The sequence below is a fragment of the Gadus chalcogrammus genome, chromosome 22, assembly GCF_026213295.1.
Source record: "Gadus chalcogrammus isolate NIFS_2021 chromosome 22, NIFS_Gcha_1.0, whole genome shotgun sequence".
Classification (NCBI taxonomy): domain Eukaryota; kingdom Metazoa; phylum Chordata; class Actinopteri; order Gadiformes; family Gadidae; genus Gadus; species Gadus chalcogrammus.
This window is the reverse complement of record NC_079433.1, coordinates 13,392,281-13,410,960: the sequence shown is the minus strand read 5'-3', so window position 1 is coordinate 13,410,960 and position 18,680 is coordinate 13,392,281. Positions and strand designations below refer to the sequence as shown.

The following is an 18,680-nucleotide window of genomic DNA, read 5'->3' as shown; positions in this document are numbered from 1 at the left end:
CGCCTGCCGGGTCATGTGACTTCCTCATCTGCTTCCGGAGGTCAGAGTTGAGTATACCGGTATGCTCTATGTAACCATCCACATGAAGAAGGTTATATGTCCATGGTCATAACATAACAAATGATGAATATCGTTTGAGATAACGTCTTATAGGGTAAGAATACAACCAGAGGCATGTCTCTAATAAACAAATAATGCCAGACACGACTTGTTAGCATGAATGTTTAAAAGCTAATTGCTGCGACATCAACCTATGACAGTCTTCAGTCTTTATTGTGATAAATTCAGCTACCAAATGTGAACATCATCTTATCTGAAAGTGTGATTTTAAGGTCAAGGAACGGTTGTCAAAGTAATTGTGACGTGGAGAATCGTATTCGCCACCGTTAACCACGGATGTGTCAATACATAACACCTCAATGGTCAGATAGTCAACAACACACAATGTCGTCGTGGACTGGTTTAGTTAACGCGTCTTCGCTTGTTTATCCGATTTTCTAGTGTTTGTTGCTGCTTGGGTCGTGATGAGCGTCCCGTCCATACTAAGAACAGCTGCTCGAAACTTCCTCCCGCCGGGGAGAGGCTCCAGCCGGCTCCGCTGCCGGGCATTGTCTTCCTGCAGCAACACAAGGTGAGCTTCATCTGGAATATACACACCTTTGTTGAGGTCTGCTACACACCCGTGCCATTGTAGAGAGAGACGTCAGACTGTAACGAAACCCGTGTGGATCGTTTGGGGTTGGAAAAAAAAGACAACAATACGTGTCAAACTTGCCAGGTTTCCTATTGTGATTGACTTGGAGATATTTGGAGCTGGCTGACCGAGCGGGGAAAGTCAATTTGACTCGGTAGTAGTGGTGTGTTTGATTGCTTTTGGGCTAATGCCATCATACCTTGTGAATGTCATGCCTTAAACTGAACCCTCTGCTTTTTCCCAATTTTAGAAAAATGTCTTCCAAAAGACAAATGGACCATCTAGAAAAGACTTCTAAAGACTACAGGCAGAATGTAAGTTGTTTTTGTTTTTATGGTTTGTCGTATCATTGATGCTTGATATTAATTTACGGTCGGTTATTTACTTTCAGGCTGTTTATCCGGCTCAAGTGTGCGGCATCATCCAGGAGTCTGACACCGTGAAGCGCCTGAGAATCTCCGTCCATCCAGACTTCACCTTCAAGGCAGGGCAGTGGTGAGGACTTAATAACATCATCTGACGCCCCCCTTGTAATTTCCTTGACAAGAGGGATTTATACACCGGATTTATAATTATTTATTTTCATGGACGGTATATGCTGTCAATCAGCACAATAATGACAGGAACATTAATAGTTTATGTTCTTAAGAAATACAAACAGATTAATATGTGATCAGTTAGAACATTGTTTTTCTATTTTGTAAGTGTACAAATGCAATTTTACCAGGCATAAGAATTTGTGAGTGGGGATCTGGGGTCAAGCTAACAAGGACAAATTCTAACCAAAGCTGAACTCAAAATGTACTGGAACCTAGTTGTTATGTACCCATTCGTTTAGGTCATGCTACAAGTCCACCACAAGAGGGCAGTATTATTTAAGATTTTGGCCCCTTAAAAACTAATCTAGGTTTTTAAATTGTTAACATTAACTCCCATTCACCCTTTGTTATTTCCCAAAGGTAATGCAAATTCCTTGAGCAGTGTAAACTTTTAGATTTCTTGCTTCTTAGTACTTTCTTAAGGCCACAATAGAAGAGGTATTTGTGTGGATACCCAACAGAGAACGGGTGAAGAGAGAACATGTATGATATCACTGCACACTTAAGCAGCCAAATGAGCCAAATAAATATCTATAGCATCAGTTGGAGAAAAGTCACTACATTTCATACAATACTGGCCTCCTGTAACCATGGAGCCGACCCACTGAGCTCTTCAAGCAGCCATGTGTTTAAGCAGAGTGGAACATGACTAGCGAGTGTGGTGTGAACGCCGGGCCATACTGCAGGTGGGCGGCGCTGGTGAGACCCGGCACTGAGTCGGCCCGTTGCCACGGCGGCGGGGGATAATGAATGGAAATGGATGGAAATTCTTGATTTTATTTATATAGAAAATAAGAATAGGGTTTTTCTCTGCGGAGGCAAAAATATGGAAGCATGTTTTCTCGTCTGTCTCCAGGTGGGAGAAGAGCACGTGTGTGTGTGTGTGTATGTGTGTGTGTGTGTGTGTGTGTGTGTGTGTGTGTGTGTGTGTGTGTGTGTGTGTGTGTGTGTGTGTGTGTGTGTGTGTGTGTGTGTGTGTGTGTGATAGATGAAGTGGTGTGTCTGTACTACAGTTAGATGAAGTGTGCGTGGGCGGCACATATGTTGTGCATATTTGTGCGGCGGATCCATATTTAATACGGCCCAGAGGGCCGCCGACCCGCGGTCACTCCTCGCCAGCAACAGCGGGGTCTTTGTGCTCCAGCCGGCTGAGCGAAGCGCTCCACTCCCCGCTCCCCCCCGGAGCCCGGCGCGGTTCTGCCGCTCATCAGGAGCGACCAACGGGACGGGACAGTAGGGTTGCTGTTGTTTCCCAGTTATGAGACGGGAACAAACCTATTTCCTTCCTGCCGTCGACTGGGTTGCTAGGATAAGCCACCCCACACCGACGCACGCCTGTGTACTCTACTCATGCACCCACCCACACACACACTAACACACTCTAAGCTGAGGGTCAAAGGATGACGCCCTTCCCTCATTGGCGTGGTAACCCTGAGACACGGCTTGTGTTGGTCGGGGCATGAACTCGCCAGCAAGCCGTCGAAGGGAGGGAGAAGCAAAAACAATGGCTGTTTGTTGTTATTATCACCATACGGTCGCTGGACAGCATTTGTTATTTTCTTTATTTGGAGCTGGAATTGGGTTTAGCAAACTGAACAAGGGTTCAACGTGCCCAAAGGCACCGCTTCTCTTGTCATGACTTTGCATGTAAATTATAATCGGTTGTCAGGGCAACAAGAATTGGCCCTCTAAACGTGTGTGTGTGTGTTTGTTTTGTGTGTGTGTGTGTGTGTGTGTGTGTGTGTGTGTGTGCGTGTGTGTCTGCGCAGGGTGGACTTCTTCATCCCCGGCGTGGAGAAGGTAGGGGGTTTCTCCATGTGCTCCTGCCCGGGCCTGCTCCAGAGGGAGGGGGTCATTGAGCTGGCGGTCAAAAAGGCCCTGCACCCCCCAGCCCACTGGATCCACACCGCGGTGAGGCCAGCCCTGAGGTCAACGCTTACTGGTTGTCTTTTTAACCTGTAGCCTGGTGCCCTCGTCTCCTGTTCATTCCCATGAACATTGATTTCCCTGTCCTTTTTCATTGTGGAGCTAAAGTTCACGTACACACAGAATCGAATGGCTCCTTTGGTGCAGGAATGGAAAGGGGTTTGATTTATTTGCAATGCGTTGGCACAGGGGGAAAATACATGGTAGTTGTTTAATGTAATAAGATTTTGTGTAAAAGGAAAATTATGTTATTGTCCAACCACACTCATTAATTAGTCTGGATTGACATTCAGGTGATGAATTTGTTTGTTCTGAGACTACATTGTTTTGAGTTAAAACCAACGGTTGTGTTATGTAAATCTGAGGAAAAAACGGACTATAAAGGTTGAATCTCTGAGTGCTCAATCACCAGTCACGTGTTCTTATGAATGCACCATAGCTATCATTTTGTAGAATTTGATGTGTTCTAAAGATGTGTGGGTGCATGCAACACAGAAAACAGTGACACATAAGGCATATAAAGAGTACAAGGTTTTGGTGTGTGTGTGTGTGTGTGTGTGTGTGTGTGTGTGTGTGTGTGTGTGTGTGTGTGTGTGTGTGTGTGTGTGTGTGTGTGTGTGTGTGTGTGTGTGTGTGTGTGTGTGTGTGTGTGTGTGTGTATGGGGCAGATGGCAGGGGAGCGCTTGACATGGTCAGATGTTACCGATGATGGTCCGGCCGTCATCAGAGGTGACGAGGACATGCGGTGAGAGAAAGAGGAAGTGAGTGATTGAGATGAGCCCCGCTCGGGGGGGTCGTGTAGGGGTCACCGCGTGGGCAGCCTGTGCGAGGTGGAGTAATGTCAGCCAATCGCCTGGGGTCCTGCGGTGCTGCTGCTGCTTAAGGAGCTGGGCCGGATTAATGTCCCCCACAGCCTCAATTGTGCTCGGAGGTATTGAATGGTCGGAGTAACTTGAAACAAAATGGTTTTTCGTTAATGTCGTTTTGAAGTTTATTTGCGGGGATTTCAGTATTTAAATAGCTGATAGTTTGCACTGGAAACATAAAGGCTGTTTCAAGTGTTCTTTGTAACCACAGTTGTTATAATCTCTCTCTCTCTCTCTCGCTCTACCTTTTTCTCACTCGGGTTCTCGCTTTCCCTCTTTCGCTTTACCTCTCATGCTATACCTCTCGCTCTACCGCTCTCTCTTGCTCTCTCGTTCTACCACACACGCTTTACCTCTCTCTCTCTCGCGCTTTATCTCCTTCTCTCTCTCTCTCTCTCTCTCCCTCTCCCTCTCAACCTCTGTGTCTGTAAGTGTTTGATGATGGTACCTAGTGACTAGCGGGGAGAAGTGTGTCAGTTAGGCACCACGACGTGGTGCAGTACTTAAGAGACCCGGTGCATTGTGCTTCGGGGATTATTGGCTGAACCTTTTACCGGAGAAGAGTAAATGTAAGACTACAAAACGCAGAAGCAGTGCTTTTTTTCGACTTCAAGAAGCCCACAATCATTCCCAGGATGCTTAAGCACACAGCTCACATTGTTCCACTCGCATACGTTCCGATTGTGTGCGTGTGTTTCTGTGAACTTGGACGCACATACGAGCGGATTTGAAAGCCTCTTCGCTGTGCGGACCTCCCGAGGCTAGCGCCCGTGGTTCGGAGGAAGGCTTGTCCACCCCTTATTGCATCCAGCGCCGTCGCCCGGCTGCGCTCGCCTCCTTAAGAGAAGAGACGGCTCACACGGAGAGCACACTCTAACCTTCTCCGCTGAAAAAAGGCGCAGTGTGTGTTCCAGCGCCGCCTCGGGGCTCCTCGTACTGCCTGTTGTTCTCTAACCTTTTCCACCGTTGTGTTCCTTGTCTCTCCATCTCTCTCCCCCGCCCACGTGTTTGCCTGCCGCTCCTCATCTGACTCTTCTCTCCCCCCCCCCCCCCCCCCCCCCCCCCCTTCCCCCACAGTGCACGGTGGGCGCCCACGTCGCCATGCGGGTGGGGGGGAACTTCTTCTTCGACCCGCGGCCCGCCGACCCCCCCGCCGACCTGCTGCTGGTGGCCGGGGGCGTGGGCATCAACCCGCTCTACTCCGTCCTGCTGCACGCCGCCCACCTCGCGCGGCAGCACCACGCCTCCGGGGGGCGGGACTACCGCATGGGCTCCGCCCACATGCTCTACAGCGCCAAGAGTGTGCAGGAGCTGCTGTTCAAGGTACGCACACTGTGTGTGTGTGTGTGTGTGTGTGAAAACAAGTCATTCCAAACTATCTCCGATCAATGCAATGTTCCGCCTCAACAGTGGAACGACGTCATTTATTTTGTTTCCATCGTGGAGAAGAGAGACGCAATTTAAAAAAAAAACATTTAAATTCTCTCGCCGCTCTCGTGAGAGCAAAGGCAAGTTATCTCTGAATAGCGGCGCTAGATTGAGCACGCAAGGGAACGCACAAATGAACCGGGGAACCGACCGCCATCCATCTTCCCCGGCCCCCCCCCCCCCCCCCCAGAACACCATCTTGGAGCTGAGCCGAGAGTTCCCCGGCCAGTTCTCCTGTGACCTGCGCGTCACGGAGCCCTCCCAGGACCCCGCCCGGGACCAGGACATCCTGCCCGTCACCCGCCGTGAGTACACACCGGCGCACACGGGGTCGGCGGTAATCGAAACGGGGAAAAAAAAAATACTTTAACAACCTCTCAGCCAGCGCCACCTGGACTCCCATCTAGGGATGGACCGCGGCCAGCCCTGCTTAGCACTCAGCGACACCGGCGGGGCAAAGGCAGGTAGCCACTGGCGCCGGCTAAACGCCTCACCGTGGAGCCCCTGTAAAAGTTTCGGGCTGTTTAGTTATTGGCAGATGCTATTAAATCGGATACATTTCATCAAGGAGCAGATGGGGGGGGTAACGCATCCGACGCCCCAGCTACACCCACTACACTATCCTGGCCTTGCGGCCTGCCAAAGGGCCCTTGAGCCTGATGGAAAGCAGCTGTTGTGTCATTGTGAAGAGGCGTTGGAGCAAAATCAATTTCATGGCTCGAATTAACCGTGCGTGCGCACCCTGCTGTGCACGCACGCACACACATTTGTTTTGTTTGTTGATTGAGTTACCGTCAGGTTGGCGGACAGTGTGTCCGTCCCGGTCGATCTACATGCAGCCCCGTCACTCACCCCCCCCCCCCCCTGTTCTCCCCCCCAGGTGGGAGGATCACGGAGGCGGACCTGCGGGCTCACGTGGACCCCCAGAGGACCCTGTGCTACCTCTGCGGACCCCCGCCAATGATCGAAGCCATCTCCCAGTCCCTCATAGACCTGGGCCTGCCCAAGGACCGGATCCTCTTTGAGAAGTGGTGGTAGAACTCAGACCCCCCCCCACACACAGAACTCAGACCCCCAGAATCCCACTGGGCAGAGAACCCACTGGACACAGCCCTATACATCTATATTTTAATTTTTTAATTTTTAATTTAAATCCTGAACGTGATGTTCTGGCCAAGGATGCAGCAGTACAACATGGGTTTACACCTTCAGATTATTGCAGGACTGCCACGCCTCTACTGTAAGAACATTTATACATGAAAATATATAAGCATATGCTTGCCTGTATGTGAACAGAGTCCGAACAGAGTAAGCAAGCCTGCAGCTGCTGCACCCTGATACATGGAGAGAACACCCAGGGACTTGGCCTTCTTTTCTGGATTCAGTTGACGGCGTTGCAGGCTGACCAGACTCACAAACACCCCAGCAAGGCAGTGCTTGGCTGAAGACTGATGCACTTATTGACCTGCAGTGCAGCAGGGGACCTGCCTTTGAGCCCACAGGACTCTTGAGTGTGGATTAGAAACGGCCTGGCCCCTTCCTTTTACACTGTGCAACATGTCTGCCGTTACGTTAGACAAATATCTTCAATCTCTCCTCTATTTAAATACCTCAGAAATGTGATATTATGCAAAATGTGTTTTTTTTCTTTTTGATGCAATCAAAAAAAACGATAATGTTGTATAATGATGCCTGTGTACTGTTTTGGTACAGTGATTTAAAAGACTGAGGAGTATTTTTATTTTGTGCAAGTAAAGATTTTAACAGGGAGGTAAAGCTGCCGGCTTGAGTCTTCTTTAGTCAGAAAATAACGTATTCTGTTAGACAATTACGCCGGAAGGCCAATTTTTAGAGTGAGAAAATGAATTTCTCACTTTAAAAATGATTGGCGACCATCCTCATCTTGCAACCCCACTCACACGTATACTGAAACGCATGTGCACGTTAAATGCCCATTCCCTCCTATTTTTTTCTTCTTCTTCCCATCACGCTTGTTTGAACGCAATCACACATCCCCCCCCCACCTACCCACCCACGCACCTGTACACAGAAATGGGTTCTCATTTCAGGTGGGCGCCAGAGTCTCCCATGGTGCACCGTAATGGAAGCTCTAGGAGTGCTCTGATTGGTCAGGATCAGCGAGCGTCCCTCAGCGAGATGGGAGCGATGTTCTCGTTCTCCGCTCTCGCTCGGCGGGGGGGTCATGTTGATGGAACTCATTTTTGAGTTATCGCTGCAAATTATCCTCGCACGCCGGAATACACTACCCAGATCTTTAACATGGAGGCAGAACGGCGGGAGGAAAGGGGGTTGTTTTTTTCCGCCAAGGATGATTTATTTGACACCTGTGCCTCTATTTAAAGATGGTACCATCACACCACTTACACATAACACAGGTGCTCGGGAATTAAGCGATACAAAAAAAGAATCGGTTTATATCTAGTTCAATCAGCCAACCTAACCTTAGCCGGAAATCAATTTATTACTTCACCGACGCCAATAAACTCACATCCACTGTTTCCACATTTCGTCTGATTTAGTGTTTTTTCCTTTCTTAATAATATGCTTCACATATAAAAATATGATTCCTGTGACATCATTACTCCCTTATGTTTGTACGGTCCTAGATAAGAAGGTTAAACTACAGGGATTTGAAGAACAGAAAAGTTAAGGCTTGGGCAGGAAACCTGCTTTACTTTAGTGTGTGGCATCCAGATACTCCTCAAAGGAGTGGGATTTAAAATTAGCAACATTGACCCAAAGCGGTGAAACAGTAATTACCATATACAGGGAGCTAATGGGCTACAACCTCAAATAAAGGCTCATGTGCTAACACTCTACGCGGGCCAGATTTAAGACATTAGCCACAGCACTACAGAAACATCATACTGGCAATGGCCACAGATAATATACTCCACCGAACATAACTCCAATTAATAATTTTTTTGAAAGGGCTCAACCATTTTAAAATCCCACTCGGGTCCCTTGGTTTTACTTCAGCAAACCCCAGAGAAGAGCGCTCTCTCGCTCAGCTGGGGTTTGATCCTATCCTTCATCTCCTCCTCGAGCCCACTGTCCGCCCTCTGACACACGTCCGTCCATCTCACACTCTTCTCCTGCTTGGCCGTCGAGGCCCAATCCACCTCGGCGCACTCCTCTTCCTGGTTGCCGTCGGAAACGCTTCCTCCCTCTGACAGCGGTGGCGAAGAATCTGTTTGGAGTTCCGCCTCCTTCATTATCGCCTCCTCACCTCCCCAGGTGCCTGCTCCCTGGCACCTCTCCTCCTCCCGCTCCTCTTCCTCCACCATTAACCCTCCTTCCTCCTCCTCCTCGTCCTCCTCCTCTCTGGTGTTGCCCAGCAGCTCGTCCACCTCGCTCTCTGAGACGGGGGAGGCGCTCTCCCGCTCCTTCTCGGGCGTCTCGCTGCTGTAGCTCTTCCGGGCCTTGCTGCGACCTCGCAGGTTCAGCATCTGAAAAGACAAACGGCTCCGTTTGGACACGCTTCCTCTCTCTCGCAAACCGGCTCCTCCTCCTCTTTCCTCTCTTCACAACTCACTAGACATAACGACAGAAGAACCTCCTTGATGCCTGGGTCCCTGGTAGGGCACGCAGGCATGGACTCTTTGTCTATTATTAGATATGGAACAAAAAAGGCAGAAAGTACTTTTTTTGTACGTTTTCCTGTACATCCCGCATTTAGCAACGTGACTGATGTTTAACGGCCCCTCCCGCGCGACGCTTCGCCTAAAGGCGGCGCGGACGGCGACAGATGTTTGAGTGGACCGGGTGAGACCGCCGGGGGCACCCACCTTGAAGTCTTTCCTCTTGCGCTGCAGCGTAGGCCTCTGAAGGAACAGGATCTGCTTGGTTGACAAACTGCCGTCGCTGTGAGAAAGACGACGAAGGAGAAGAAGAAGAAGGAGATGATGAGGGCAGCACCTTAGTTATTTCATACCGGCTGCTGTCATGTTACGATCGGCGGAGCGGCGGTGTTTGCTAGCTGGCGTCGCCGCCGTCGTTTCTACTCAAAGGTTGTCGTGTGCGACGTGGAAAAGTTTAGCAGACAGGAGCAGCCTCTCTCGTCAATAACAAAGCGTTTGCTCACAGCCGGGGGGCGGTGCGTTTCAAAGCCGCCCGAGCAGCGTGTGGTGTGATGGTGATTAGTCAGATCTCTCGCTTTCCACGCACTTTGTGAGCCTACCCTGTCAATAAACCCCCCCCCAACACCACAGACGATAAACACATCCAAGATGTCAGAAAGACTTTTAATGGAAGACGTCACTAAACAGGCACTGGTAGAACAAAACACACCCTCAGTCCTCTGAGATACCTCTTGTGTTTGTGGTAAACATACATCCACAGAAAAGACATACTGGGACTGGAACAGAATCAATGCCCATGTGCTTGTGCTGCACTGTCGGCAAGGGATGGGAGGGGCGGGGGGGTCAGAGGTCTTCACCTGTTTGTCCTGACAACAGGTGTTGGCAACACACACATCAGCCTCCAACCGTAGGGAGCCAGGGATTGGAGCAGGGGGATGTAGTCCGTCCTCACCACGACACCCTGGGCAGGAGACAGGGCACAGAGGATTAACCCCTTACCTCCCCCAATCCCTTATGTGACTCTTGTGTTGTGCACAGATGAATCATTCAGTGATTGATGACAGAGGGGCGCTTTAAAGGACACCAAAGTGTACTGAAGTCTCCCGAGGGACCACGCACATCCACCACCGTCCACTGTTCCACCACGATGGCGTCGTAGGAGGTGGCCGTGCTTTCCTCGGCGGGGCTCTGGAAGATGAACACACTGTCCACGGACGATATCCCGCTGTCTGGAGAGAGGGAGATAAGAGTGAGTGTGTGTGTGTGTGTGTGTGTGTGTGTGTGTGTGTGTGTGTGTGTGTGTGGATGATGGAGTGTGTGTGTGTGTGTGTGTGTGTGTGTGTGTGTGTGTGTGTGTGTGTGTGTGTGTGTGTGTGTGTGTGTGTGTGTGTGTGTGTGTGTGTGTGTGTGGATGATGGAGTGTGTGAGGACGAGGGGTAATGATAGCGTGCGACGGGGAAGAGAGTGTGTGATAGAGTGTGTGAGGGAGGGTGGCAGCAGAGCGCGTGATAAGAGTGTGTGTGTGTGTTAGAGAGCGGTTCGGTGATGGTGTTTGAGTGAAGGTGCGAGGCATGGGGATAGAGGGAGGGGGCCGGGGGGAGGGGATTGGAGTGAGAGGGACAGGACGCGTTTGTTTTGGAGGAGAAAAAGTTCAATTCCATTCCAATCTCAGACAATTGATCCCCTTCCCCTGCTGGCTTAGGCTGCATCATGCCATGGGGTATCAACAGGGACTTGACTCCGTGAGCCTGGACTTACAGCTCATAACGCCCAGCAAATTGTCCGCTAGCGTAGAAAAATATACTTTCAGCCTGGGCAAGTGTCAGACTTATCGTAAAATTGCCCTTTTGTTCTTCACTGGTTGTCGCATATCTTCTAACGTGCTCCTCTGCCTCAGCCCGACGCCTGGTACCGCCACGCGTCCGGCCGAACAATGAAAGGCCGATCATGAAAGTCCCGACTCTTCCATGTTTTGTCATCGCAGTAGTGGAACGAGCACCTTGTGGACGTCAGGACCGCAGACTCGCTCACAGGCTTCCGCAAAAGACTCAAGATGCACTTGTTCAGAGTTGACCTAGACTCTGCACAGCCCCCCCCCCCCCCCCTACCCCCCTCTTCGGCCATTATTGTATGTTGTATGACCTCGCACTAAGCATTATCTAGCATCTTAGCCTAGCTATTTTGGTTTTAGACAGGGAATGGGTTAACCTAACAATTGGTAGTGCTTGGCCCTTGGTTCTACAATGGACGCTTTGGATAAAGGCGTCTGCTAAATCCCCTAAACGTAATGTGATCCCTGTCTGAGATATGTTTATTAGACAAGAAAGCTTCCTAATTACACAGGTAATCTCCAGGAGGATATCATTGGCCTAAAATCTTGCATTGCCAGGCAAATGTCATTCAACAAATAATAATTGTATGGCGTCACCTCGATATACTGAGGCTGCCATTCGATTGGCTATGAGTCCAGAATATGTTGTTCCCTAGAAACAGCCCACTGTGGCTCTGCCCTTTCGCTATCGGAAATCCCCCAAATGCCACCAGACTGCGCACCGTTGTCGTCGGCGAGGTGGAAGAAGCCGTCGATGAGGCGAGCGCCGCTTGTGAAGTGCTGGGTCATGTGGTCCAGCCAGTGGGCGTCGACCTCGGTGGTTAGCCCCGCCTCCTTTTGTATGCAGAGTGGCACCCTGAGGGAGTAGAACCTGGACGAGTTCTCCAGCTCCCCCGTGTGGTTGTACAGCGCAAAGAGCTGGGTCCCTGAGACACACACACACACACACACACACACACACACACACACACACACACACACACACACACACACACACACACACACACACACACACACACACACAGAGACACACACAGAGACACACACAGAGACACACACACAGAGACACACACACAGACACAGACATAGACACTCACAAACACACACACACACACACACACACACACACATACACACAGAGACACAGACAGACACACACACACACACACACACACACACACACACACACACATAGACACAGACACACACACACACACACACACGCACACACACAGAGACACACACACACACACACACAGACATACACTCACAAACACACACACGCACACACACACATTCACACAGAGACATACACAGAGACACAGACACAGACACAAACACACAAACACACACACACACAAACACACACACAAACGCACAAACAGAGACACCGACCCACACACACAAAAATTAACTACAAAGGCCTTGAGTCAAGGCTGGCTCCAGAACTAGGGGTGGGAATTCCCCTGGATGGCTGGAAATTGGATGAGCAGAAACTGGGATTGGCATTCATAAATTAATTTAGCATTTTAATAATTTCCCAGAAGTCTCCAGCACTCTACCCATTCAGGGGGTTGCAGTCGGCTACCGAACAGACCGGCGGCTGAACCAAACACAGGCGGGGCCCTGTACTCACGTCCCAGCGTGTGGGCCCCCACCGGGGGCAGCGGGTCCGCAGCCTTCTCCTCCGAGCTCTTGGTGTTCCACACGTGGTTGTTGTTGTTGAGGCTGGCCTCCACGCGCTCGTGGTCCTGACCCTCCGGGTAACCCAGGTTACCGTTCTCCTCGGGGGCCCCGGGCTCCAGCAGAGGGGAGCCCGGGTGTGTGTCCGCGGGGTCCGCTAGCCGGCACTCCGCTCTCCTCCTCCCGGCCCCGGGGGGGCTGTAGTGGTCCCCTGGAGGGCCGGGGTCCGGGGTCTCGGCGGAGGCGAGCGGGCAGAGGCCCCTGGAGGCCCTCAGCACCTCCCCGCAGATGTGTGTCGGCCCCCCGGCGCCCTCCTTGTCGGGTTGCGCCCGGTGGGGGTCTTGAGGTATCGTCGTTGAGTGGGTGGGGTCGTGGGGGACGGCCGCGCGGAGCTCCTCCTCCGGGGCGGGCCTACAGTTCTGTCCCGGGACGGGGCAGGACGGGTCGTAGTCCGGGTCGCCCGTCGGGCCCCCGGGGTCCTCTGGGCTCGTCCCGGCCCGGTCCGACGGCGTGCGCTCGGGGTCCGAGGCGTCCCGGGACGGCTGGGCGGGGTCCGAGGGGCTGCTGCCGGAGCTGAAGGCGTGGCGGTGGATGGGGGAGGGGCTAGAGTGCAGCGAGGACAGGTCCTCGGGGTCCCAGGGCCCCAGGAAGCAGGGCCCCCCGCCGGGCTGCTGGAGGAAGCCCACGAACGTCACGCCCTGGTCGGATACGTCCTGGATCTGAGGGGGCGAAACGGCGCGTTTAGCGATTCAAATGTATAGGTATCTATTTGCTCACCAGTCCGTTCAAATCTCCAAAACGATCATTCACATTCATCCAAACCATACCTGTTATGAAGGGCTACGAGCTAAGCAACATGTGTCAGCATCCTGTGCCAGGGTTCTCTATAAATACAACGCCCTCCTCCACATGCCACCGCGTGCGTCAGAACGGTAATACGGCAGTGCACAGTAAACCACTGTGCGCTGCCGTATACAAATGGCTCCGGCAGTCATACAGGAGATGCTTTTATTCAAAGTGATCATTGAGATACAGGAGGTAAGGCTTCAGACATTGGGGATCACCCAGTGCCTTTACTTGGGATTTGAAGACCCCAGTATGGTCATTACACCATACTGTCCATTAAGATAAGCTAGCATGGATTTGGACGCCATGCATACATAAACAGTACACATCTCCTATATATATCCAACATGTCTTGCTTGTGATGTATTTCTCCTCTACACCTAAAAGGTTCTGCAATCTTATTTACATTGGAGCTATTAGAAATACTTCATTTGCACGCTCCCACTCTCACACACACACACACACACACACACACACACACACACACACACACACACACACACAGACACACACACACACACACACACACACACTCACACACACACACACACACACACACACACACACACACACACACACACACACACACACACACACACACACAGGCAGAGGAGTTGTTCTGCAAAACAACAGCCAACCTAATCATCCGCGAAGATCAAATATTCAAATGACAAAAGGACCTCATTATCTTAGCAACGTGCGTGTGTGTGTGTGTGTGCGTGTGTGTGGGCCTGCTTCCTGCAGAGCCTGCATAGTTAATTGCCAGTTGATATTTGGGCTGACAGGCTCGACAGAGAGAAATCAACATGCAAACTACCGTTGAACAATAATGATACCCATCTTTTTCCCATTACCTACCAAGATTGACAATCTACTCCTTCCACACACGCACACACACACGCATACACATTGAGAAAAGAAAAAAGACACAAACGACTCATGGTCAAAAAGAGGAAAGCACCTCCATTTAATATCCTAATAAATACTATAAATGTATTCGGTTTGACATATTGGAACTTGTAGTAAACCCAGGACTATATTTTCGTTGTAAAATCACTCGAAACCAAATAAGATAAATTGGGAATAGATTAACGATATCTTGTAAATAATAATAATAATAATGCATTTAATTTAGAGGCGCCTTTCAAGACACCCAAGGTCACCTTACAGAGCATATAGTCATCATAAATCGTTGTAATCATAAATAATTGTGTGCTAATGTTTGGAAGTGGGTGTGCTAGATCTCTCGATTTTTATTCATAGACAAATGTTAAAAAAAAATGACTTCCCTGCTGCACACCCACGACACACAGCTGCCCGTCACTCGGAGCAGCACACGGCTCCTATCTGCCATCTGATTGGTTATTCATGCCCGGCTGCCGGAGCCTATCACATTATACTCCCTGGCACTCTGCGTTTTCACCCAATCACGTTTCCCTTTGTACTGCTTGGCTGTTCAGATGCAAATCTCCTTCAATAGAGCGCATTTTCATTTCCCATTGTGGGCACGTTGAATAGTCGGATTCAAGAGAAGAAAAAAAAAGTTTGCACCTTCATCCATTCATCTATTCATTAGTCCGTGCCAATGACACGCTGGCTCTGTGTTTTTTTAACACAAATACCGATTCTGATAATTTCACATTCATATTAAGACCTTGCAGGGAGATTGTATCGTGGAGTATGAGGTGTCCTCCTATTGGCGTGGCTGGCTCTTGTTTCTAACATTGTCTCACCTTCTTCACGTAGTTCTGGATCGCTTCTGGGTCGGGTGCCTGCTGACCCGAAACACACACGTCTGTTTCCAGGTGATGCCCCGCCCACTTCAGCTGGCTCTTCTCTGAGCTGTGGGAGGAGGGGAGGGGAGAGGGGGGGGGGGGGGGCAGGGACACAAGAAAGGTCAAGAACTCAAGTGAAAACTGGTTGAGCACATGTAGTTAGTTAGAGCCGATTACTCTACTGCCGTTTGCACATGATACTCATGTGGTGCTCAGAAATGCACAACCCTAATATTAGATTACATATATAGACACAAAATATTAATAGAGAATGATTCAAAAGATATGTAATTCTTACAATTCCCAAATCGCGCCTGGTATATAGTGTAGTTCGGAGATGGAGGGGTCCAAATTCTGCTATGTGAATTCCAATTTAATATATTCTACTCCACTCACAATAGACCAAGGCGCCGTAGGACACAATCATACAAGGGATTAAAGGAGCTATTCAGACGGGGAGCGAGGTCATGTGGGAGACAGCGGTTAGCCCCTTCCTCCGTCAGCGGGGTGGCTGTACCGGGGAGTCTGGACAGAGACTGCTCCGTTCGCAGGGTTCCTGTTCATGGAGGACTGCGAAGATGGGAGATCATAGAGGGTGGGATGAGGAAGAGGAGGGATAACAGAATGGGGCGGCCACGTCTGAAGAGGAGACATGAAAGAGAGGGATGGGGCGCTCCTCTCCTCCCCCCTCATCATCGCCTCCCCCCTCATCCTCTCCTCTTCTTCTCTTCTCCCCCCTCATCCTGTCCTCTCCTCTCATCTCCTCTCCTCTCATCTTCTCCTCTGCTCCCCCCTCATCCTCTCCTCTCATCTTCTCCTCTGCTCCCCCCTCATCCTCTCCTCTCCTCTCCTCTCATCTCCTCTGCTCCCCCCTCATCCTCTCCTCTCCTCTCATCTTCTCTTCTTCTCCTCTGCCCCCCATCCTCTCCTCTCCTCTCATCTTCTCTTCTTCTCCTCTGCCCCCCCTCATCCTCTCCTCTCCTCTCCTCTCATCTTCTCCTCTTCTCCCCCCTCATCCTCTCCTCTCCTCTCCTCTCCTCTCCTCTCCACTCCTCTCCTCTCATCTTCTCCTCTTCTCCTCTGCCCCCCCTCATCCTCTCCTCTCCTCCCCTCTGTTCCCCTCCCCTCCCCTCTCCCATCCTCTCCTCTCGCTTTTTCAGCCTAACGTCGCCCCTCTGGCGAGGGCTGATGATGCAATCAGTCGTCTCCACGGCGACAGGTGCCGGGAAGCAGCAGGGCACCGCTGGTATCAAAAGCAGCAGCTCAGCGCCCGTCTGTGCTCCCGATGCGAGCGCCGTTTTTTTTGAACGGGAGCAATGGAGGAGCGATTCATGATGAATTGTTTATTTTTTTTTATTTTTTACTTCCACAATGGCGTCGATACGAAAGACAGTGTACAGAGAATACAACTTTGACAACTACTTCAGCCTCGAGAACTCTTGGGTGTTCATGTGCATCTTTGGATCCTCCCACACAGCACATGTAGTGTGTGTGCTGCTGTGTGCACGTGTGTGTGGGTGCTTACGTGTGTGTGTGCTTGCTTGCGTGTGTGTGTGTGCTTGCATTTGTGTGTGCTTGCGCGTGTGCGTGCATGCGTGTGTGTGTGTGCTTGCGCTTCTGTGTGCGCGTGTGGGCGTGCGTCTGAATTTGTTGGTGCATTTGTTGGTGCATTTGGTTGTGTGTCATAATGTATACGACGTGAAACTGAGCAGTTCCCTGCGAGTTGAAGGGTGATAATAAATACAGACGCCGATATTAAAATTCAACACGGCAAAGAAAGAGGAGGCAAATGTGGCGGAGATGTCATCGCAGGACGAGGACTTAACGTGTTGAATCACGCTTCACATCTTCCTCCCCTGCCGCGCGCAGCAGAATCACGACCACGGCGGGCTTAAATAAAGCCCTTCCCTTCTCGCCTTTTCCGTTCCTTTCTACGCCTACAATGAAATTGTACAATGGATTTGAATGGATTATGCATGCGTTATTATTTCTGCTGTGCCTGAGATGTGATGCAAGAAGCAAGCACTGCTAGGTTCGCCAGAACTAAATTAAAGTTCTGTTTCGAACACGGTCGGATTCCCGAGTTACCGTTGTAGAACATAACGTGATCCACTTTATATAACTACGGGGAGAAAGAAGCAGCCAACAGGCTGACTTTGATTGGTCCACGCCGATCTCCCTTTCCTGCCAGAAGTTTCCGGTTCATTGACGCCGACGATGAAGTGACAACGAACACAACACGGAGCCGACCGAAGAGAGGCTAGCATGAGGTTACAGGAGAGTGGTAAATGAGATCCCATTTGTGCGAAATATGATCATTCTGTTCACAGTATTCAGATCGCCAGATGTCCCAGAAACCGTGGCGAGATATAGTCTGAGTGCAGAGTCACCCACGCAGAACCAGATGCCTGCGTCTCCCAGGTACCGACACAAACCTATAAGATGCAGCACAGTGTAGGGGCTGGTCCACACCCAACCAAATGTTCCTGGGTTCGATCCCTGCTGGGTCCACTGTATTTTCACTTTTGGTTGGGGGTCGTGCCTTCGGGGGGAGGGGGTGGAAGGGATGGTTTACCTCTCGGGGGGGGGGGGGGGGGGGGGGGGGGGGGGGGGGTCAACTTTGGGGGGAGGGGGGGTTGCGGGATGGTTTACCTCTCGGGGGGGATGGTGGGGGGAGGGAGGGAGGGTAAGGTTTACCTCTGGGGCGTCTCCCGTAGCAACACGGCGCGGTGGAGCTGGCGCTGGATGCGGGCGTGGCGGGGGCCGCAGGGGTGGACGAAGGGGTGCAGGGCCACCAGGACAAGCCCTGGGCGTACAGCTTCCCGCACCTGAACCGGGAGCTCCCGCACCGAGGAGAGGCACAGCACCGAGGAGACCGCCACCTCTGGAGGGGGGGGGGGGGGGGGGGGGGTGGAGGGAGAGAGGAGGGGGGGGGGGACAAGAGGGGGGAGGGAGATGAGGGAGAGGGGGGGAGGGAGGGAGAGGTAGGAGGAGGGAGGGAGGGAGGGAGAGGAGGGGGGGAGGGAGGGAGAGGAGGGGGGGAGGGAGGGAGAGGTAGGAGGAGGGGTCGATGGGGAGGGGGAAATGGACAAAGGGAGGGATGTGAGGGAAGAGGAGAGAAAGAGCACATGGAATTGGAGGTAATGAGGGATGTATGGAAGAAAATTAGGGAGGAAGAGGAGGAGGAAATGAGCAGCAGAAAGGTTAAAAATAGGAAGGCCCAGGGACGGAGAGAGAGAGATAGCAGAGAGAGTGACGGGGTGGAGAGGAGTCCATGCCCCATTGTGGGAATATAAATAAAAGAGAGAGAGAGATAGGGGGGGGGGGGGGTGGAGAGGAGTCCGTCCCCATTGGGAATGGAAAGGGAAGAGAGAGGGATAGAGAGAGAAAGAGAGAGTAGGCATTGAGAGACACATGGATGGGGATATTT

The 18,680-nt window shown here is 51.2% G+C and overlaps 2 protein-coding genes across 2 annotated transcripts in view; one reads left to right on the top strand and one right to left on the bottom strand.

Moving 5' to 3' along the window:
* Positions 1-48: 48 nt before the first annotated feature.
* On the top strand, positions 49-8,426 carry LOC130376129 (oxidoreductase NAD-binding domain-containing protein 1-like). Its single transcript, XM_056583346.1, has 8 exons — positions 49-154; positions 502-631; positions 945-1,008; positions 1,086-1,189; positions 3,063-3,204; positions 5,163-5,408; positions 5,704-5,818; positions 6,394-8,426. The coding sequence occupies exons 2-8, from the start codon at positions 525-527 to the stop codon at positions 6,549-6,551; spliced, it is 936 nt and encodes a 311-aa protein (XP_056439321.1). The 5' UTR covers positions 49-154; positions 502-524; the 3' UTR covers positions 6,552-8,426.
* LOC130376273 (raftlin-like) overlaps positions 6,577-18,680 on the bottom strand; it is a 14,034-nt gene continuing 1,930 nt past the window's right edge. Inside the window, exons 4-11 of the mRNA XM_056583493.1 lie at positions 17,948-18,134; positions 15,209-15,317; positions 12,583-13,348; positions 11,669-11,872; positions 10,235-10,344; positions 9,973-10,076; positions 9,323-9,398; positions 6,577-8,983 (exon numbers count right to left, since the gene is read on the bottom strand). Coding sequence (XP_056439468.1) covers positions 8,510-8,983; positions 9,323-9,398; positions 9,973-10,076; positions 10,235-10,344; positions 11,669-11,872; positions 12,583-13,348; positions 15,209-15,317; positions 17,948-18,134 — 2,030 coding nt within the window. The 3' untranslated portion in view covers positions 6,577-8,509. The remainder of the gene's footprint in view (positions 8,984-9,322; positions 9,399-9,972; positions 10,077-10,234; positions 10,345-11,668; positions 11,873-12,582; positions 13,349-15,208; positions 15,318-17,947; positions 18,135-18,680) is intronic.